General features: G+C 42.3%; 2 protein-coding genes across 2 annotated transcripts in view; one reads left to right on the forward strand and one right to left on the reverse strand.

Annotated features, from left to right (window-relative positions):
* Window positions 1–612: 612 nt before the first annotated feature.
* The window catches only part of Musk (muscle associated receptor tyrosine kinase), a 95,684-nt gene continuing 74,330 nt past the window's right edge, over window positions 613–21,966 (reverse strand). Inside the window, 7 exon segments of the mRNA XM_037202632.1 lie at window positions 613–2,259; window positions 2,261–2,748; window positions 8,428–8,576; window positions 9,981–10,172; window positions 10,615–10,813; window positions 19,939–19,962; window positions 20,625–20,800. Coding sequence (XP_037058527.1) covers window positions 2,065–2,259; window positions 2,261–2,748; window positions 8,428–8,576; window positions 9,981–10,172; window positions 10,615–10,813; window positions 19,939–19,962; window positions 20,625–20,800 — 1,423 coding nt within the window. The 3' untranslated portion in view covers window positions 613–2,064.
* On the forward strand, window positions 3,292–4,878 carry LOC114683464 (histone H1.8-like). Its single transcript, XM_028857784.2, has one exon. It carries the CDS (start codon window positions 3,877–3,879, stop codon window positions 4,876–4,878), a length of 1,002 nt encoding a protein of 333 aa, XP_028713617.1. The 5' UTR covers window positions 3,292–3,876.

Raw genomic sequence — 21,966 nt, forward strand, 5'->3', positions numbered from 1 at the left:
AATGCACAATGAAAGTTTTATTTTTATTATTATTTTTATTATGTGTTTTGTGGGTATCTGTGTGTATGTATGTGCACATGAGTTCAGGTGCCCTCAGAGGCCAGAGGCCTTGGAACCCCTGGGACCTGGAATTACAGGTAGTTGCAAGGTGGATGCTGAGAACTGAACTCCAGTCCTTGTGAGAGCAGTATGCACTCTTAACTGCTGAGCCATCTCTTCAGGCCCCATAGCAAAAGTTATAGTATAGTGCATGCCGTGTGTTTTGCATAGAGATATTTAGGGATGTGTAAAAATGGAGGTGATCACAATACTGTTTGTGATGATGAAAATTAGGAGAATGTCACATGTTCAAAAGTCTAAGATTGACTTATGAGATACCCATAAAATTGATATTATTCAAAAATTACATTAGTTTTTAGAATAATAATGACATGTAATAGATTCATAGTAAACTATGAAGTGATGGAAAGTTTTCTTTTTCTGCTCTATCCTAATTCCAGAAAACATGTTTTGGCACCATGTGCAAAATGACCTGGTACTTTTGCTGTGTTTGGTGCCTGGACATTTACATAGACTTGTTGATATCATCCTGCAGCTGGTAGCATGTCTCCCTTTTTTTTAAATTGCTGTACTGGACCCCTGTTCCTTCACAACACCACATTCTAACCAGCTACCAGTGAAATAACTTAGTGGTTTTAGCTCAAAAGTGCAATTAAAACTCATGCTGAGACAAACATGCCATCCTATTGGATGTTTAGATCGGTTTAAATTGATAATACTAAAATAGGCTTTCCTTCTAGTCATTGAAGACACATAGGAAAACAATAGCAAGGCATGTAGTGTAGGCTTTGAAACCTCACACAGATGACAAATCACCTTCACATGTCCTTATGTACTTCTGTAGGTCTCCACTGAGAGACCTTAGGCACTGGAGGACCCGAGTCCAGGAAGTTAAAAAAAAATCATAGTAAGTAACAAGATGGTTTGATCCACTGTGCAGAAGTTATGAAGCAAAGCTCTACTAATCATAGAACCAATCAATCAAAATGCCTTCTAAAAGATAATATGCCAGAATGCACAAAAAACATTTCTTGTGAAATAGCTTGGAACCACAAAGCATTTCGTGGTATCTGATATAATGCCTCATGCTTTACAATATTTAGTGGCCAGTGGCAACATAATTACTGTATGGCAAATTCAAGAGCACATAGAAAAGAAGGGGATCATACTTGACAGAGATGTAAAATGTTATCTGTCTATGTTATTTCAAGGAAAATGTGCCAATATAGTTCTCAAAAAAGGATAGACTGGTAAGTTATGAAATTTCTTTTTTTCTAGAGAACCAGGAGGAATGAGGCGAATCACCTCTGTGATGAGTGAACACCAAGGAAGGGCTTCTGGTGGAGGTCAGACAGAAAAGAAGCCGGGAAGTGCGGTCAGCAAAGAGCTTGTGGGTTTTCCACCCATCTGTAAAATAAATGCGCAACTCTAGAATGCAAATGCGTGACTACACACTCAAGGCAAGAAAAAGTAAGCCACAGAAAGGACCTATCGTGTGTCTTGAGTGATGAAAGAACGGTTCTTGTCTTTAGATTTCTGTCCTCCCCTAAATGTACACAGAGACACGCTGTTTTTGCAATGGACAGGATGTCTTCCATCAAAAATGAAGCTGAAAAATAAAAAAACAAAAAAAACGAAGCTGCACATCAGCTTTGGATTCAACCGAGCACAGCAGTCTCCCTCTGGGGGTGGGGGTGGGTGATACAGGAACAGAACCAGAGGTAATCTCATTATACAGTATGTATTAGGAACTGCCCTGCGAGAGAAAAGAGCTACCTGCAATCATCCTTCTTCGCCTAGCTCGTGTCTCCAACCTCCTATTTCAACGAGACTCTTCTACACCGCGGGTTTTTCACGATCTGTTTCTTGTGGCAAACAAGCAGCTGGTTCATGATGTCTACATTAAACTCTTTCCTGTCCGTTCCTACCCGACCTCTGCCGTAGGAATCCTCCAGCTCACAGTCTGAAAAGAGCCTACTGGGTGTTGTTTGAGCACAGTCAACTCTAGACTCCCACCGTTCCCTCTGCTCTCTCGCACATGCGCTGCAGGATCCGGTGGATACTGCAGAAGCTGGGTCTGTCGGATGGCAGCTTGCTCCAACACAGGCGCATGAGGTTGTACAGTTCCAAGGGGCAGTTCTCAGGGCAGGCGAGGATGTTGCCATCTCTCACATAGTAAATGACCTCCTCATGGGCCATTGCCATAGTAGGGCTGCAGGCCGTAGGAGAAGATCTCCCAGAGGACCACACCATAGGCCCACACATCCGACTCCGTGGTGTAGCGGTTGTAGAAGATGGACTCGGGTGGCATCCAACGGATGGGGATGGCGTCATTTTCATTAGCTTTGTAGTAATCGGCGGAGTAGATGTTCCTGGAGAGGCCAAAGTCTGCAATCTTCACCACCATGTTCTCCCCCACCAGGCAGTTCCTGGTGGCTAAGTCCCGGTGGACAAACTTGCGCTCCGACAGGTAGGCCATGCCGGCTGCCACTTGCCTGGCAATGCAGAGCTGTTCCGCACAGGACAGGGGTGGAGGACCGGGACTGGACATCCGAGCCTTCGTGGACAGGTCGCTGCGGCTGAGGCTGCACATGGTGTGAGGGGACATGCTTCGGAGGAACTCATTGAGGTCACCGTAGGCCATGTATTCAAAGAGCAGGCACATGGGCTTTCCTACTGCACATACGCCTGCAATCAAAATAATATCTTTGTTAGGCTGAGTCTTTCCACAAGGAAAGAGTACTCCAAAATCAAAGGACCAGACCAGAAAAGTGGGGTCCCACTTTTTAGGGACAGCAGGAGTCACAGTGTGATCCCCCACTTCTTTTCTTAAACATCTCCTGTTACCTGGTAAATTTTGATGTATTTCTTCTCTTTCTAGGGTGTCTCAGTTCCTGACCCCTTGATTCTTACATTTTCCCTCTGTTATCTTCATGCATAGTACCTACCACCTTACTTCGTACACATTCATTATTTTAGAGATGTTTCCCAAACATTTCATCTCTTGGAATGGAGAGACTATGTCCTGTTTCTTTAAATCCCTCAGACTGACCAGGTATCTGGAGAGCAGTACAAGGTAACATACGGTAAGTGGGTTCAGGAATGGGTGTTTGCTGAGAATGTGTGATATAATCATTCTGTTTAGTTCTCTGAAGAATGAGAACAAGAAACATCTACCACAATTAGGAAGAACATGAAAATAATCCAAAATTCTAGGAGGAACTCTTTAGGTGGCTGTAGTAAAGGAGTTTGAAATTTTTATCATTTGATCTGCATTCTATAAAGAAAGTAATGTTCATACACACAGAGTTTTACACACGGTGTCAGGAAGACATTGGAAAACCCTCAACATCTTACTATACATGAGAAATAAATGTCTGAGCTTGTACCATTAAATCTGATGGGCATAATTTCACATCACAACAAAAACAGATTGTCAGATTTGTTATGTTTTTCAGGGAAAGAGTAGAAGTTTCAGTTTGAGAGAAAGAAGAGAAATAAGGAATAGGGCCTTTTCTAGTTACTTTTGTAATTCAAAGGATTTTAGCTGACAGTGTATACATTAAAGAGGAAATCAAATGTCAGTCACATTTCACTGTCCCTCCTACACGATCTTCTTTGGGTCCTTGTCAACAATCATTTACATGTATCATCAGGTGGCTTTTCTGTGGTTATGCTAGTTAAATTGGTTTTGAAAGAATTCTTGGGCTGGAGAGATGGCTCAGCCGTTAAAGCTAGGCTCACAACCAAAAATATAAGAGTTTGGTTCCCAGCACCACGGCTGTCTCTCCAGCCACCAAGACCGCTGCCTGTGCCATGGCTCCAGGAAGTGTCTCCAGTTCTTCTTTCTCCTCCTCTCCCTCTAGGGACACATCACCTTCTGGGTCACCTGAGCTCCACGAGACTCACAAACCAGGTCCAAACCCCAGGAGAGTCCTAGTAGGCCGACGGAAACCGACAATGCTCCGCATGGTGCTGGAGGCTCTGCAGGCCAGGGAGAAGCGCCAGGGCACGTCCGTTGTAGCCATCAAGCTCTACATCCTACATAAGTACCCCACGGTGGATGTCGCCCGCTTCAAGTACCTGTTGAAGCAGGCCCTGGACACTGGCATGCGCCGAGGCCTCCTCACCAGGCCGGCCAACTCCAAGGCCAAGGGTGCCACTGGCAGTTTCAAACTAGTTCCCAAGTCCAAGAAAAAGAGAACCTGTTCCTCAATAGCCCGAAGGGGAGCCACAGATGCCAAGAAGACAGGTCCCAAGAAAGCTACGGAGCTGAAGACAGACCATGCTGGCAATACCAAGACAGAAAACGTGGTTCTAAAACCAGGACCGAAGACGAAGGCTTGTTCCTACCCAGCAGCCACCTTGGAGAAGGCACCTAAGAAACCCAGCAAGGCAAAACTGGGAGAGGTCAGAAAGACCCCCCTAAAACCAGACAAAGCCACACGGGTCCCTCCCACTGCCAACCAGATAGGCCAGAAGGTCAGACGCAGTGGGAGCAGGCAAGAAGCAGAGGCCTATAGGAAAACCAAAGATGTGTGTGAGAAATCAGAGCCCTCGGCCAGCAAGGTCCAGAATAGTGGTGCTTCCCTTGCCAAAAGGAAGATGGCAGCCACGGCCCACACTGAAACAGCTGTTCAGGGGGCTAGGATGGTACACAAGACCAAAGCACCTGCTCCTCCCCAGGACATGGGGTGCAAAGCACAACCCACACACAGGGTCAGGAGAACAAAGACCCCCGAGAACTCCAAAAGGCCTGGGTTACCCCCCAAGACCTCATTCAAGGTGCCTAGCAAGAAGGCCGAGGCTGGTAGCTAGGGGGGCAGGATTGAGGAGAGGGCAACTCTGAGCTTTTTTTATTCCCTAACTGTCACAATGTTTAATCATAATTTATTTATCAATAAAGACTTCTTTCTGTTCACACACAAAAAAAAAGAATTCTTACATTAGGAAGCTCAAGATAACATATGCCTCTCAAGAAAAAAAATTGTGTGTGTTTGTGTACGCGCGCACGCACGCGTGCGCTGTCACAGTGCGCTGTCACAAGCACGCGCACATGTGTGTTACATAGTCTTGTGGCTGTCCTCAGATCCACTTTGAGCCAACTGTGACTTTGAAATCTTGATCCTTCTTCTACCTCCAATTATTATAGGCAGTGTGAATCTTAGTTCTTGTTGGGTAAGAAACTCTTATTGGTGATGAAGAAACACATTTCCCAGTAACCATGGGTCAGTGTGTTGTACCTGGCTTGAGTCAGAATCAACCCCAGGAACAGAGAATGCTGTAAAATTGCAGACACACATATGAATACAGCCAGACTTTAAGGAATAGTTCAAATTAGTTTGCAACAACAACAAAAAAGTGTCTCAGTTCGGTTCTCATTGTGGATCATTGTCAAAGGCTTTCAAGTTATACAAAATTTAAAAAGCAAAAAATGCCATCTTTCTCTTCTGAGTACCTCACTATAGCTCTATTGCTATGTTTTCTGAGCCTGATCAGTGTTGAGCAGGAAGTTTAGACCAACGCAGTAGGAGGGATCTGGCTTTCCACATGTATTCTCAGCTCTTGCGCATGGTTCTAGCTCACCACACTTGAATGTCCCATTGCTATCCTCACTCCAGAGTTCAGCAAAACCTAAACAAAGCATGCGGTCTTCTCCTCAGCTCCCTTCCTTGTTGCACAATTCACATTCGCTCTCTCTAGGAATTATTTGGTTCTGCCTTCGAATTGCACACAGACCCCCATCTCTTCTTGCTGTGGAATGTCGTTCTGTATGCTGTGAATGTGCGTTGCTCTGGTTGGTTGATAAATAAAATACTGATTGGCCAGTAGCCAGGCGGGAAGTATAGGTGGGATAAGCAGACAAGGAGAATTCTTGGAAGAGGAAGGGCTGAGTCAGGAGACGCCAGAGGAAGCAAGATGACAAGGCAGAACTGAGAAAAGGTACCAAGCCACGTGGCTAAACATAAATAAGAATTGTGGGTTAATTTAAGTGTAAGAGCTAGTCAGTAATAAGTCTGAGCTAATGGCAGAGTAGTTATAATTAATATAAGCTTCTGAGTGATTATTTTATAAGTGGGCCATGGGACTTCAGGGGTCTGGTGGGACCAGAGAAACCCTCCGACTACACCTTCTCATTACCCCACCACATCTCCCTGACCCTGTGCCACATCTTCTTTTTTTTTTTGCATACTGAAAGACCCCATTCACTGTCTCCATGTTTTCACTGCCTCCTCTGCAACTCCACTCAACAAACCAGACAGAGGCCTTCTGGGGGAAAATGTGAATCACATCATGCCATGTCTTGGCACTGCTCGGCTCAGACTTTCCATGTGATTCCCATTTTACTTACAGTAAAAGTCAGGGGTTTTTCTTTAATTTTTGAGATCATACTGTAATTACATCATTTCCCTCTTCTTACTTTCAAATATATTCATTTCAAATTTATGGCCTCTTTTCATTAATTGTTATTACATGCATATGAATATATATATTTATATATTTATATATATTCCTAAATACAACCTGGTCTGTCTTATCTGTATAATGTTACTTGTATGTATATTGTCAGGGCCGAACATCTGGTATTAGATAAGAGTTGGTGAGCTCTTTCCTAAGGAAGACTATTTCTCCAGTCTCAGTATTCTTTAGTTCTTTGTGTGAAGGTCTTGCAGGATCTTCCAACTACCCCACTGCATTTACTATGGAATCTAGTCTTACACAACTCTCTCAAACCCTCCCCATCACCTTATTATTCTCTATTCTCTCTCTGTGTGTATGTACACATGTTTCTGTTTGTGTGTAAGGGTACATGTGGGTAGGATGTGTGCACATGGATGTGTATGGCATATAGACACCAATGTCAAGTGTCTTCCTTAATTGCTGCTGACCTTATTTTCCCGAGACAGAGTCTCTCACTGATCCTGGAGCTCGCCTGTTGCTCGAATCTTAGGTAGTCTTTTAATATAAAAAACCAGAGCCAGATACTGGGGTGAAAGCTGAAAGATCAGAGAAACAGAACAAGCCACAGCCAACCTCACCTCGTCAACTCCTCAGCCAATGCTGTTTCCTCAGACTGAAAGTTTCCGAGTCCTCATCCAAAAGGGTCTCAGCTGAACTGTCTTAGTTTCTACTTCCTCACACTGTATATACCTTTCCCTGCCCAGCCATGTCACTTTCTGGAATTAAAGGCATGTGTGCTTCCCAGTACTGAGATTAAAGGTGTGTGCCACCACTGCCTGGCTCTGTTTCCAGTGTGGCCTTGAACTCACAGAGGTCCAGATGGCTCTCTGTCTCCCGAGTGGTAGGATTAAGAATGTGTGCCACCACTGCCTGGCCTCTATGTCTAATCTAGTGGCTGGCTCTGTCCTCTGATCCCCAGGCAAGTTTATTAGGGTACATAATATATCACTACACTTGCCAATCCCTCTAGGTGAGCTGCCTTCAAGTCCCAGGGATCCTCCCCTCTCTACTTCCCTAGTGTTGGGATTCACAGGCATGTGTCACCATACCCAGCCTTTCTGTGGGTTCAGGGAATCCAAACGCAGGCCTTCATGTTGGCACAGTGGACACTATTTACAGCACACCCTCTTCCCAGCCCTGTCTGGTGTTCTTTAAGCACTAGCCAAGCTCGCCATGAGACCTGTGCAGGAGCGGCTCATTCTCCAATCTATCCACACTGCCATTCTCTTATCTCGGCTAAGTCCGTACACAAATATCACCTGCACACTGATGTCTTCAAAGCTCATGTTCCAAAAAGTTTCCCTTTACTTGGAGTTTTAAAACAAATCAGAAGCATATAAGCCACATTTACACATGTTTACTTCTGCTGTCTCCCAAAAAGAATGTAAGCTGCACAAGGCCAGATAATGTTAAAGGTTTATTTATTTCTAAGTAAGTATTTAAACTATTCAGTGAATACTTGTTAAATTTATGATGAAATGGGGGCACAACAATGAACAAAATACGATTTAAATCATGATGTTCTAGTTTAAGGAAAAAGTGAAATGGGCAAATGAGCTATACATACTTTTCGGCCTTAATAAATTCTGTGATGGTGAATTAGTGTCAAGGGAATTTATTTTATGTGGAGACACTTGAAAACTTTCTAACCAGAGAAGAGACAGCAGGGATGAGACAGTCGGAAGTGATGGGGTTAAAGGTATCTGTGAGGCACAGCGTCCTGAGAGCTGGGGTAGAAGGAACGTCAGAAAGGAGGGGAAGAGGCCGAACTAGGGAAGGAGGAGAGAGCCAGGTCCCACTGATTGGCGAGAAAGACAGCAGACTAAATAAGTGAGATACCAAGGAAGGAAAGCTCAGAAAGCCTCCTTGCTGAGGAACAGTTTTCCTTCAGTCATATTTTCATACCTAAGAGCTTCACGATGTTGGGGTTGTCAAACTCGGCCATGAGGGCTGCCTCCCTCTGAAAGTCTGCTTGCATGTCCGCAGAGGCCTCCTCCTTAAGCATCTTCACGGCCACCATAGTGAAAGGTTCGTAAGGCAGTAAGCCAGGAGCCCTGAGAGATAAACCCAAGGCAGGAATGTTTATCCCCATGATTATATTTACTCAGATTTATAGAGTCCCCCCACCATGCTTACGCAGCCTTTTCTGGAGCCCAAACCGAAGGAAGATGAAAGTAAGTCAGGCTTAAACTTCATTATGCCAATTAGGAAATTCATTAGTTATTTTCAACATAGATTATTTAAATAAATTATGTTAATATATAAAATTTAACATACATGTTAAATATATTATTTAACAACTAGAGGACACACACACACACACACACACACACACACACACACACAGACTTAACATGTCCTTTGTGATCCCCTACTGATTAGCCTGAATCTAAATTCCTTGAGGGTGGAGTCACGACTGACTGCTTTTATGTTCCCCATACAGTCTAAAGTTGCTTCTTGCCAAATCTCACAGTAAGTTTGTAAGACTTTTCACTTTAAATGAAACCTCGATATCAAAGCTACTTTAAATGGAAGCAGGGCTATGCCTGCTTAAGGACAAGACTGACAACTGGTGACTAAATCCAACTCTACATCCTGTTGCCCAGCTATGTGTCTGTGGAGCTGCGTCCACACAGCGTGGGTATTTTATTCCATTTCACACCAAGTCAAGAAATGGGCTATGATTGACTATAATATACAACCCTTTCCTGAACTCACTGATTTTTGAATATTTACATTTTCCCTTTCTGTTTTGTTACTCTCTGAATGTCTATTTAACGTCTACAGAAGTCAGATTCTGAGTTTTGAAACAGTAATTCAAAGGGAACTTTAAATGAAGCAGAGAATGACAGTAGAAAGAAGAAAAGGAAGTAAATAGGGATTATTACCAAAACAACGGAAGAAATTATGGCTAAAATGTATAGGAAATAATTTTCTAGAAAGGAAATATGATTGAATTACTAGCAACTTCTTGTAAACTGCTTATTGATTTTAAATTTATATAATATATAATTAATATATATTAAATTTCCTATAAATTACGAATTTAAATGCAGCAAACTACATTCTTTCTAGGTATACTATTTCCCAGTAAAGACTGGGAGGGATAGTAAGAATCACAATAAAGCATGTGGTAGTAGAGATGGCTCAGAACACTGACTGCTTTGAGGACCCACACAGTGGCTCACACCCATCTGTAACTCCAGTTCCAGGGCATCCAACATCCTCCTCTGGTCTCTGAGGGCACTGCACCCACATGATGCACATACATACATGCAGGCAAAACACCAACCCATGTAAATTAAAAAATTAAAAAACCTTCAAAAATAGCATTCAATACAAACAAATGATATAAAGAATTAAGTAACTTGATAACAATTTTAGACAGAGTAGATCAGTCTAATGATGCTGTAATTTTTCAACAGAGACTCCTCCCTTCCCCTCATGGTTGATTTTACCTTGCTTGAAAGACCCTTCCAAATGCTCCCTCTCCGATGTCTCTGACATACTCAATGTTATTCCTGGGATACTCCAGGCTGAGCAACTTGGGATTCAGAAGGAGCGGCATCCTCTGGTACATGGGGTTGGGATGGAGTCTGTCCAGTAGGAGCTCGGAAGGCAGTGTGGTGAGGGTCACCGCTGTTGACTCTCTGCAGGTGAGAGAGGTGAGATCAACAATGGCCTTTGACCTAGATCCTTCAAGACAGTTAGAAATACATAGAGTATATAATACTGAGTTAGCTGAGGACTCTTGGGCTTGAGAACAATGAAGTATGTGGCTTGGTCTCCAGTCAAGAGGCACCTTTTATCACCATCCATATCAGCAGCAGTGGTGGGAGAAGGCAGGATACAGGAGTAGCCATTTTCAGCCGAATGATTAAGTTCTTTCTGTTGTTAAAACTGACTTTGGTACATGGGACCTTTTTAAAGCTCAAGGTAGGGGTGTCTGATTTTAAAGCCAGGGCATGGATGTTAGTAAGGCAAGGGTGGTGTGGCAGACACTCCTCACTCCTCTTCTAACCCCCAATTCCAGAGTTGAGTGTGTGGTTTCAAGGCATGACTTTACGTGATGGGCTTCAACTCGAATCTCACCTTTTCTTATTTTTCCACTCTTTCCTTCTTCGGCAGCAGTAAAGAGTCGCGATGGTAAGAAGAGCAAAGAGGGCAAAGCTGGACATGATGGAGATGATGACCGTCATGGAGTATGCGGGAGAGACGGCGAAGGACGAGGTGGAGGAAGGCAGGTTTGGAATGTCCACACTTGGCTTGGAGGACGTGATTGGTGGGAATGCTGCAAGGGAACAATCATTCGTTTTGCTTATTTTGGAAACTTTAAGAATCATTTTTTGAGCTGATGCACTCACTACCACAGCATTAAGAATATGATGGTGTATCAGGATCTCCTTGGTTATCTGTCTATAAAGTCCAGTATTAAGAATCCAATAAGGTCCATTTGCAAGGAAGAGGACACTCAGTGGAGAAATATGCTTTTCTGAAAGAAATACAAATCCCAGGCTTAGGTTCCTTATGTCCTATCTGTGATTGACAGCACTCAAAATATGCACTAAATTATGCACTAAAAATATTTTCACATAATGAGACTGAAGGTGGGAACATCTGAGCTGAGCTTGTGTCTTTGTGGTGTGTGTGTGTGTGTGTGTGTGTGTGTGTGTGTGTGTGAGAGAGAGAGAGAGAGAGAGAGAGAGAGAGAGAGAGGTGTGTGTGTGTGTGTGTGTGTGTGTGTGTGTGTGTGTGTGTAGTGGATTTGCAAATAATAAAAAGTAATGGGAAAAGATGAAAAATGAAACCACTGGAACATAAAGGAGCAGAAGTCAATTCGTCTAAAACTTGAATTCTCATTAAACTCCCATGTAAAAATGCCAACGGGATTAAAAAAACAAGTCAAATCTGCATTTGTGCTGGAAACCAGCAGATGCTACACCTGTGTTGCTCTGCATGCAGCTTGCAAGTCCATGGTGGACATAGATAAACAACCTTATTATGAATACCTTGAAACCTTCTTTGTAGAGTGAGTAAAGACAAAAACAGAAACAAAAAAACACGGAAACAATGTTTTATGCATAACCAAAAACAGTCTTGACAGCTAAGAATCAACTTTGTAGCCTAAAAAGAGAAGATCATTTCTTCAAATATCTGGGGAACGGGCTGGAGAGATGGCTCAGAGGTTAAGAGCATTGGCTGCTCTTGCAGAGGTCCTGAGTTCAATTCCCAGCACCCACATGGTGGCTCACAACCATCTGTAATGAGATCTGGTGCCCTCTTCTGGCTTGCAGGCATACATGCAGGCAGAACACTGTATACATAATACATAAATACATCCTTAAAAAACAAACAAGCAAACAAACAAATATCTGGGAAAGACTGACAGACGTGGCTGATGTTAGGCCACAAAGATAAACCTCAATAAATTTCAAAAGCATAAATTATAGAGCTCTGTTCTCTCACCCAAAATGCATATAGCGAGAGATTACATAAAATGCAACAGGACTACTAAGAAAAAGAAAGATCTGTAACTTTTTTTGGTTTAAAAGTTAGAAGTAACCATTGGCATAGGTCAGAAAACAAAAGTCTTAATGGCATGTATGAAATCTGGCTAAAGTTGTATTCATTGATAAACTCACGGTTTTATCTTTTCCTGTTTCACACGAGGAAGAGAGTGACTGGAATGTGAGACTTTAGACGAGCAACAGTAACTCTTGAGAACAAAGGGAAACGGGACACAGCGATGCCCATATGCAAGCAGAAGCCACTCAGTGAGACTACACACACCACAATGACAGAGATGAGTCAAGGTCCCAGTTGTTTAAATATTTAGAACATGGTTTGACGAGTGGGATTTTAATTGGAAAAAGACAAGAAAGCCACAGATGTAGCAATTAAGAAGGGTTATCTCGACAGACTCAAAGATCAATGAAAACAACATAGAACATAATTATGCAATCACAGAGAAAAATGATAGGAATACAGTAGTTACCAAATATGAATAAAAAATGTACAGGAGTAGAACCATAAGTAACCAAGAAATTCCCTTAAAAAAAACATTGTGTAATGTCAAACATACTCTTTGAGACTTGGAAGAGGTAAAATTCGAGTTATCACAATATGTCCCATCTAGAGGACACACTTTTAACCCATTAAGGAAGCTACTGTGCTAGGGTGCAACCCAGCAATATCAGCATGAAAGAGAAAGCCACGCCAGTTATCTGACAGAGATTTAGAAGCGCCTAAGTGAGCAATTGCTGACTGATCCCAATACAGTAAGAGAATACAGGTTTCACAAGCAGGAAGATATTCATATAAAAATATCAAAAACACAAAAGAAAACTATATTTCAACAGGAGCCAACAACACTGGAAAAGGACATTTTTTCAAGTGATGGTTATAAGAAGTGTCTGCGTCTGCCTTCTTAGTTTGAAGTGGGCACAGCTCACTACTGCCAGCTGAACAAAAGAAAACCTTTAACACAAGAGGCCATTTGAAACACAGCATTCGTGAAAGTGTAGGTTATAAGGGGTGTTGATGTATGAGTTCTAGTCTAGGAGTGAGCATAGTGAACACTCCTGTCTACCGGTGACTAAGCAAGTGGTTTTGGATTGTAGAGGTCAAGCTTGGTCACTGCTGTGATTCAGGAAGGCATATGGGACGGGAAAACATTCAATACAGCAGTAAACATCTGCATGGGATTGGTGATAGTGTGCTTTATCAAGGCACAGCAGTGGTGGGCTTAGGCCTCCCAGTTCTAACACTGGTCCACAGTCACCCCCAGCTTTTTCAATCCAAAGGAAGTCTTAAAAGAGTCAGCTAAACTCCTCATTCTAAATACGGCAAGGAATCATTAGTAAAAGATACAGATTAATGTCTATTTATGCATGGATTTTAAAGAGCTGTTCATATTATATATAACATGTGAGATAATATAATATAATTTGTAAAGTTGATATGACATAATCAGGAAATATATGAGTAATTTTTTTCTCAAAAAAATATCAGAAAATCAGTTCAGTGGATAAAGCCTTTGCTACATAAGAATGAGGAAGGGAGCCGGGCGGTGGTGGCGCACGCCTTTAACCCCAGCACTCGGGAGGCAGAGCCAGGCGGATCTCTGTGAGTTCGAGGCCAGCCTGGGCTACCAAGTGAGTTCCAGGAAAGGCGCAAAGCTACACAGAGAAACCCTGTCTCGAAAAACAAAACAAAAAAAAAAAGAATGAGGAAGGGAGTTTGGATCTCCAGAACCCAAGTGAAATGTGGTGGCATGCACTTGTAACCCCAGTGCTGGGAAGGGGCACAGACAGCTCGGTCCCAGAGCTTACTGACTGGCCCATCTAGCCAATGAGTGAGCACCTGGATCATTGAGAGTCTTTGTCTTAAAAAATAAGGTGAATAGTGATGAAGAAACCAATGTCTAGTCTCCACATATGTGCACACAGGTGTATCTACTCATAAACACATGTGCATACACACACACACACACACAAAAAAAAAACCATCCACTCACCCATCCACACCCACATACACACAAACACACACTAAATTATTATAAAGTAGATTTTAATGGTGTTTTTTAAATCCATGATCATTCTATAAGATTTTTTTTTAAATGCAAGAATTTGCATAGTTTGACCAGTAGTACTTCTGTGTGGTTTTAAACATTTCTTCCTTTCTGGATAGTTCTATTATGATTCTTTGATTGTTGCTCAGAAGAACAAGTTGCTCTGGTTTTCTCCAGAGCTGTGCCAATCACTTGTCTGGGACCAAATGACCCAATCAGATTTCCATTGTATTTCCTTTCTATCCTTAATTTTTCTTTAATAAACTTTATATCTTTATCTTTTCCCTATGATCACCAAGTATTCGCTCATCCATACACTGATTACTGTTAATGATTCTTAGGAAACAGGAGCGTTGTAGCCTTACTTGCCAAGGAGGCACAAACCAATTGCTAAGATTATTAGCAACAAAACGCAAGAGGACGTTGTGGGAACAGTAACAAGTACTTGTGAACAATTAGGGGCAGTACCAGTTAGGTCTAGGCGGGCCTTCTAATGTAAAGTTAAATTAGATGTAAATAATGAAGAGGCAACACCAGTAGAAAGCTACTCTAGTCTGAGCATTTGCCTCCTGAAAAGCCAGATGTGACTTATGCCTTTATAAGAGGGGTCTGAGAGCCCTTCCCATCTGCTTTGTGGAGTCATGGTGAGAAGATAGCAATGTCTGAAGCTATGTCTATGGCAGCCATGTGTATGATCCTCATCTAGCACCAAATACACCTGTGCCTTAATCCTGGACAGCCAACTTCCAGAACTCTGAGCAACAGACTTCTGTGGCTTTTTTTTTTTTTTTTTTTTTTTTGGTTTTTCGAGACAGGGTTTCTCTGTGTAGCTTTGCGCCTTTCCTGGGACTCACTTGGTAGCCCAGGCTGGCCTTGAACTCACAGAGATTTGCCTGGTTCTGCCTCCTGAGTGCTGAGATTAAAGGCGTGCGCCACCACCGCCCAGCAGACTTCTGTGGCTTATCAGCTGCTCCCTCTAGTGTGCTTTGTTATTGCATCCTGATAGGCCCCAAACCAACACTCCTGCTGGGGTGGGGGGCGCTGCCGAGAGCTGAATGGAGTGATAGTGAAGAAACAAGGTTTGACAACGAAGAAATACACGTGCACCTGACAGTTTCGTTGTTGCAGATGGGAACTTCTACAGTTAGTGCAGAGATTATCATAAGAAGGTCTAAGATTGTCATAAGAAGGTCTCCTGTGCCAAGGGGAGTTATTTGGCCTTTGCCTTGCAGCAAGTGGAGAAAAACCACAGGAGGGCTTTAAGCATGCACCAATTGGTCAGCTCTGTACATCAGAAAGATGTCTCAGCCGCACCCCTGACTTCTATGACATCATCCCCACCAGACCTGATCTCAAGCTCCTAACAGGACCTCCTAAGTAAGGAGCCAGAAAGAGATGTTTGACGCTCACCATTGGGCAGGATTTCTACTACACACACCACCAATAAAGAGAAAAGTATAAAAGCCTCTTTCCAGACAGGAAAAAAAATTACAAGAAAAATAGCCAGGCACATTAAACCATGTGCTTTCCAAGCTAGAAAATATGCAATTTCATCTACAGGCTGGTTAGAGAAATGTGATGTCACTCAAGATCTTCCTATTGTGCTATTTCACCTCAGTTATTGTGGTAAAAGAAGACTTTTAGGTGATGTTCACCACCTTAAGAATTAACTCTCAAGACCTCCTTTTAGGATGTATATATAGAACATCACACTCAAGACCAACTGAATCTGAGAGACTTCAAGATAAGAATAAAGACTAATAATAAAAAATACATAGTTTTTAACCTAGATAGATAATGATGCCATGACTGGGAACTTCGTCTAATTCTCTAAATAAGACTCAAGAGAGAGTCGTTCTGCAAGGAAGCACCTGATGCCAGGGAAGCAAAGAACAAGAGAAAAGCATTCTGGGGGTCTCACTAGAGAGTAACGGTTCGGTGGTGGGCAGAAGGAGGAACTTCTGTGAAGGAAAAGCTAGATCTGGCTTTCATAGAAAAGTGGAAACATAACTAGCCAAAAGTCAGTAAAAAATGAGTCCTAGGGACTGTCCTGCCTCTGCCTCTCCAGCTCTGGCGCTACAGGTGTATGCCATCCCGGTTCTCTTTTACACGGGTTCCCGGCGTTGAACTTACATCATCGCGCTTGCTCAACAAGCACTCTGCATTTGAGCCACCTCCCGCCAAGCCCAAGAGAGAGATGGCTAGGCAATTAGCAAGAGCTGACTCAACACGAATGAAAGAACAAGCCTAATCACAGGAAATGGCCGCATTCTAAATCTCACCGGATCGTGTTCTGTCTACTGCATTCCGTTCTGCACGTTTCATCATCCTCCATCCTCCATGCCAGCGTAGGGTAGACATGAAGGTGAGGACTTTGGAGCTCAGCTCACAAAAGGAGAAGCTGGAAACTGGGGATGTTTAATGGGAAGAGGAAGAAGCTACAGGGAGATGGGGCAGGTGTCTCCAAGTATTTTCAAAGTCTGTGCCATGGAGGGTGAGGCAGAGGGATGGAAAAAACACCAGCTATTAGGAGCTCCAGAGGACCAAGTTTAGTTCAACATGGCCAAAATGTTCTCCCAATTAACGGAGTGAACTAGAGTCAGGAAAGGGAATGTCTGCAGAGACAATGCCGAAGGTATTCTCCCCCTGTGGGAGAATTTGTGTGAAAGAACTGTTAAAATCACTTCCAATTCCGTTTCTGTGACTTTCTAGCTTTCTCATCCCTCACAAGACAGGCCCAATCAGCACTTCAATGATTAAATGATTAAAATATTAGTGCGTTACATAACTCTCCCTCCTCCCCCCCTCACACACACATACTTCATTGGTGGCCAAAATAGTAGCGACTATTATGGAAAGTGAATTTTAGAAGCAAAGAATACATTTATCTAACTGCTGATAAGAGGATTGTCAGGTTGTCTGGATGATTTAGAATTAGGAATATTTTGGTCAGTGGGAGGAGTTTCTCAAGAACAGTCTCTCATAATGAACATGAAAAGTCGTCAATGTCTCCTTTAGAACAACCAGGCAAACTTTTCATGTGAGGTCGGTCTGGGAAATTGAAAAAGAAGGTAATAGAGAAGCATCAGCATTTTCTATTTAGAAATTAGACTCTGAAGATGAAGCCAAAGTCAGACAGATTGGGGCTTGAATACTGGTTTAACCCCACACTACACAGAGGGGAAGGGGTTGAAAGTCAGTTGGTCTGTTTCTCACATTGACTAGTATGGAGAATGGAGCGTGCTCATGGCACCTACTTTCATAGGGCTGTTGGGGAACTTACAAGAGACTGTGTACCACCACATTAATCAGTTTGGCAGGATTGGGGTGCACAGCCATTCACTCTTCAGGTGATAGATGGTGGGAGAGAAGTTGGAGGGATGAGAGGATGGAAGAGATGTAGCTCTCCATTACCAGAGTAAGCCAGAATGCATTTCTTTTCTCCAGAAGTCTGAAACAGAAGGCAGGCTCACTGCTGAGTGTGCCTGGAAGTGAAATCCCACAGAAGGGACAAACACTATGCTTAGCACACAGTAATGTAAATATGGCAAAGTCATGGCGTGTTCAAGGAGATATTTCACTTCAGCAAAAGACGACATTAAAATAAAACAAACCCAGAAACTGCTGAAATTCTAGTTCCCGTGTTTGAGCAAGTAAAAAATAATGCAAATATAAAGAAGGGTTTTAAAAAAAATTCAATTGCCCCTCAAGTGAACTAGTAATGATATTTGGAATTTACTAAGAAGCCATAGAGCAGGGCCAGCAAGACGGCCCAATGTGTAAAGGCATTTATCACCGAGACTGATGAACTGAGCTTGATTCCCAAGACCCAGTGGTAGAAACTGACTCTCATAAGTTGTCCTCTCTGCACACACACGCGCACACACACGCGCGCGCGCGCGCGCGCGCGCGCGCGCACACACACACACACACACAGAGAGAGAGAGAGAGAGAGAGAGAGAGTAAATAAATATAATAAGATCTTTTTTAAAAAAGAAATCATAAAATGAGGAACATTTGAGGGCTTAATGCATTTCCATAGAACACGAGTTGGTGTGTGTAATCAGGACACTTTCCTTGCTAGAATTAACCCTCTATAAGACAGCAGAGAAGATTCCTTGCTTTTAACTCAGAGAGGACAGGCATACCCCACCTATGTGCAGAGAAAATGATCCTTTTACAGGAGTTGGAGCTAACTTTCTCCAGTGTATCCAAGATCTCACAAAATCATTTTCTGAAGACAAGGAAATTAGTGTGTGTAGCCAGTTTGTGCTGCTCAGTGTCTCAACTTGCAGCAGTTTCTTTCTCCTTCGTGGGTCCCCGGATTGACCGCCAGGATTGGCAGCAAGTGCCTTTACCCTCTGAGCTGTCTTGCTGGCCCTCCTGATGACCCTCCTAAAATGATTTCGCTTGACATTGCAAGCAGCAATAAAAACCAACCAACCAAATGAAAACCAATCCTTGCTCTACTCCACAGTCAGAGGACAGTATTCTATATTACAGAGAAGTTAAGAGAAAGGATTTTGAGGCTTTTTACCTCAAAGAAATGATAAATAGGTAGATGAGGAGACAGGCTTATCTGGATTTGAACGTAAGGCAGGAAATGAAACCATCACACAATACTCTTCAAATATGTCCAATTTTATGTGTCAAGTTAAAAAAAAAATTAAGTGGAATCTCAAATCCTAGACTGCACTCCACACCAAATACCCCAGAATGTATATGTGGGGAACCCAGGTAGCTATACTTTCTAAAGTTTTCCAGTTGATCTCAATGTGTAGAATGGATGAAGAGTCACTCTGAGCCAACATCTGCAATTTCAGAAGAATCGAAGCCAGAAAGCTTGAGGCCAGCCTGAGCTACTTAAAGAGACCATGTCAAAAAAAAAAAAAAAAAAAAAAAAAAAAAAAAAATCCAGTAGTTAGGATGCTGCAGCTCAGATGCATAATGCTTGTCTGGCATTGAGTTGGTCATTTGTTCCCCATCACCATCAAAAACTCCACTATATTTGAGCGCCTTTTCAGAAGGATAGAACTTTTCTAATTCTTCAGAAAAAACAATGGAACAAATTGGTTGTGAAGGTTTGATTTTTAAAGGACACAAAGTTGGATGGGTAGGGGAGGGAGGTGTATCTGGTAAAGAGTTGAGTATAGGGGTGAACATGATCAGAATATGTTGTAGAAAAGTCTCAAAGAATTACTAATAAATAAACACAACAAGAAAACGAGATTCCAATGACATACTAAGAATTTTCTCTTTGTTACTAGTCGAATGATAAGCAAAATATTCAGAGAAGTAGGATTATAGATGACTTATTTCCTTTTCATTTTTCCCCATTGGCCCAAATGACAAGAGGTTCTATAATATAGAATTTGTGTATAAAAATTTACAGACTAAAAGAAGATTAAGAAAAAAGAAAAAAAAAAACCCAGCATACCTATTCTCAAAAAAAAAAAAAAAAAAAAGAAAGACTCATTACAAATGAAGATCACAAAACAGCTCAACAGAGAAAAAATAGTATTTGTTTCCATCCAAAACTAATTACATAACACAAAATTGTCACTGCAGAATTAAAAGCCTTCCTTTAAACTTGGCTGAGTTTGCAAACATGTGACGCATAAAACGGGCCAACATCTTGAAGAAGGAGATAGTACTTGCTCCATTCACTGACTGTCACGTTCTCCTCGGCTATAAGCTGAGGGAGGGGATGAGCCCAGCCACTGTGCGTGGGTGCTGACGCCGCTCAGTACATTCTGTTCTGGATACGGGAAGTGTAATGTAAATAGACATGCACAAATCCACTGACAGACACAGAAGATTGCAGAGGCACAAACGGAATTACTTACTTGTTATGTTTTCCTTTTTATAATCTGAGGGGGAAAGGATAAAAATTGGTTTTAAGTAAGCGTTAAGTTATCTCCTAGACCCTTGAGCTACCGCTAAGAAATGCGACTTTCCCTGCCAGTGTTTAAATGAGTGACAGAAAAGCATTCGAATGTGAAGAGTGCATCTTTGAAATTAAACTAGCTGTTAGGGGAACATCGTCCTTACAAAAGAAATTCACAAAGCACCATGCAGAGGCTCGGGTTTTGTTTTGTGAGGTCAGCGTTTTCAAACATGTGGCTTGTTTTCTGCATGCTTAAAAAATGTGCATCGCTGGCTAAGAAAGAGGATTATTTATTCCTTTACGCCATTCCGCTGACAAACTATGAGATGTTTCTTAGCCATTTTCCCATACATTCCAGAAAATGTTACACTCACAGAATCCCCTATGAAATAAAGCAAGATCCAAGCAGCAGTTAACAGTGCCCTTTGATTTATTTGAAAACAAATGAAATGCATCTTTATTCTAACCTCTATAATCAGGGCAATATTAGGATTCTGCTGTTACGCGTGTGGAGCTGGCAAAGCGAAAAACATTAGAACGGCCTAGAAAGCCTGAAAATGTTAGGAGCTTTAAGTACACACCTTACTTTACTCAAAACAGTAAATTTTCTTTAACTTCCAAAGTCCGGAGGGAATTCTTTGTTACCTAAATATGGCAGTCTTGTGCAGGCCATGGGGTCCCGGTGCATGCTGGGAAGCTTGCTGCAGTCTGGCACCGGGAGGAGGTGCATCCCTGAGCTGTAGAGTCCTCGGTGGGTCTTTCCTTCCATTGCCAGCCATTCTTTTGCACAGAAAAGCTCCTTTACTGCCAAGCAGTACTCTCTGAAATGTCGAAAGGGGAGCAAGACTTGATGAATCATTACTAAGGAGAAATTTGCTGTGAGGCTTAAATTTTGTATTCTTGAAGCATCATCACATCGTAGTGTCGTTGCTTACAAAAGTATTTTTGAAATAGCTCTTCTTGACTTAAATAATGCAAGACATGATAGGATATGGTGTACTGTACTGTGAGAGGTAATACTATCTTGTTTAGTTTTTTTTTTTTTTTTAATTTGGAATAAATTAGATAAGAGTCCCTGATATATCGTCTCTTGAAGTTCATATTAAAAATAAAGATACAGAGGCTGAAGAGATAGCTCAGAGGTTAAGAGCACTTGTTGCCATTGCAGAAGATCCAGGTTCAGTTCCCAGCAGCCATATGCTGGCTCAGTCATCTGTAACTGTAGTTTCAGGGGAGCCAATAGGCATGGTGAACACACATGCATGCAGAAAAAACATTCCTACACATAAAATAAAATCAACAAACCTTTAAAAATTAAAAACAAGGCCGGGCGGTGGTGGCGCACGCCTTTAATCCCAGCACTCGGGAGGCAGAGGCAGGCGGATCTCTGTGAGTTCGAGGCCAGCCTGGTCTCCAAAGCGAGTTCCAGGAAAGGCGCAAAGCTACACAGAGAAACCCTGTCTCGAAAAACCAAAAAAAAAAAAAAAAAAAAAAAAAAAAAAAAAAAAAAAAAAAAAAAAAAAAAAAAAAAATTAAAAACAAAGATACAGAAACAAGGTCGATAGTTTAAAGAACATACAAACTAAGGGGCATGGGCCATCACCTCAGGCCTAATGGGCAGGGCTTGGGAAAGGACACACTCTGAACTTCTGCTTGCTCTGCTCGCTGGAATCCAGCAGCAGCTCCAACTACCATTTTACAGGAGCACTCTGGGTTTCTTGGCAGCCCTTGCCTGAGAAGCAGAGTTCTGCCCTGAGGGTATCCCCGCTTCCACCTGAGACACCAGAGGGATGACCCAGTGGGACACTGTTATGTTTGGATAGGTTGTGTAATGAGTTGTTGAGCTGAAGAAAGGCTGGCTGGACTAATTGGAATTTGGAAGTTCATTTTTGTTTAGGCTTACTAGGACAAATTGCCTCAAGACAAACCTGAGTAATTCCAAATGAAGATTGTTAGGGCTGATAATAAAAGGAGAAAGTAATTTAAG

The sequence above is a fragment of the Peromyscus leucopus genome, chromosome 2, assembly GCF_004664715.2.
Source record: "Peromyscus leucopus breed LL Stock chromosome 2, UCI_PerLeu_2.1, whole genome shotgun sequence".
NCBI classification, from domain to species: Eukaryota; Metazoa; Chordata; class Mammalia; order Rodentia; family Cricetidae; genus Peromyscus; species Peromyscus leucopus.

Coding starts and splice junctions, on each gene's coding strand:
- LOC114683464 (XM_028857784.2), top strand. CDS start 3,877: ATGGCTCCAGGAAGTGTCTCCAGTTCTTCTTTCTCCTCCTCTCCCTCT.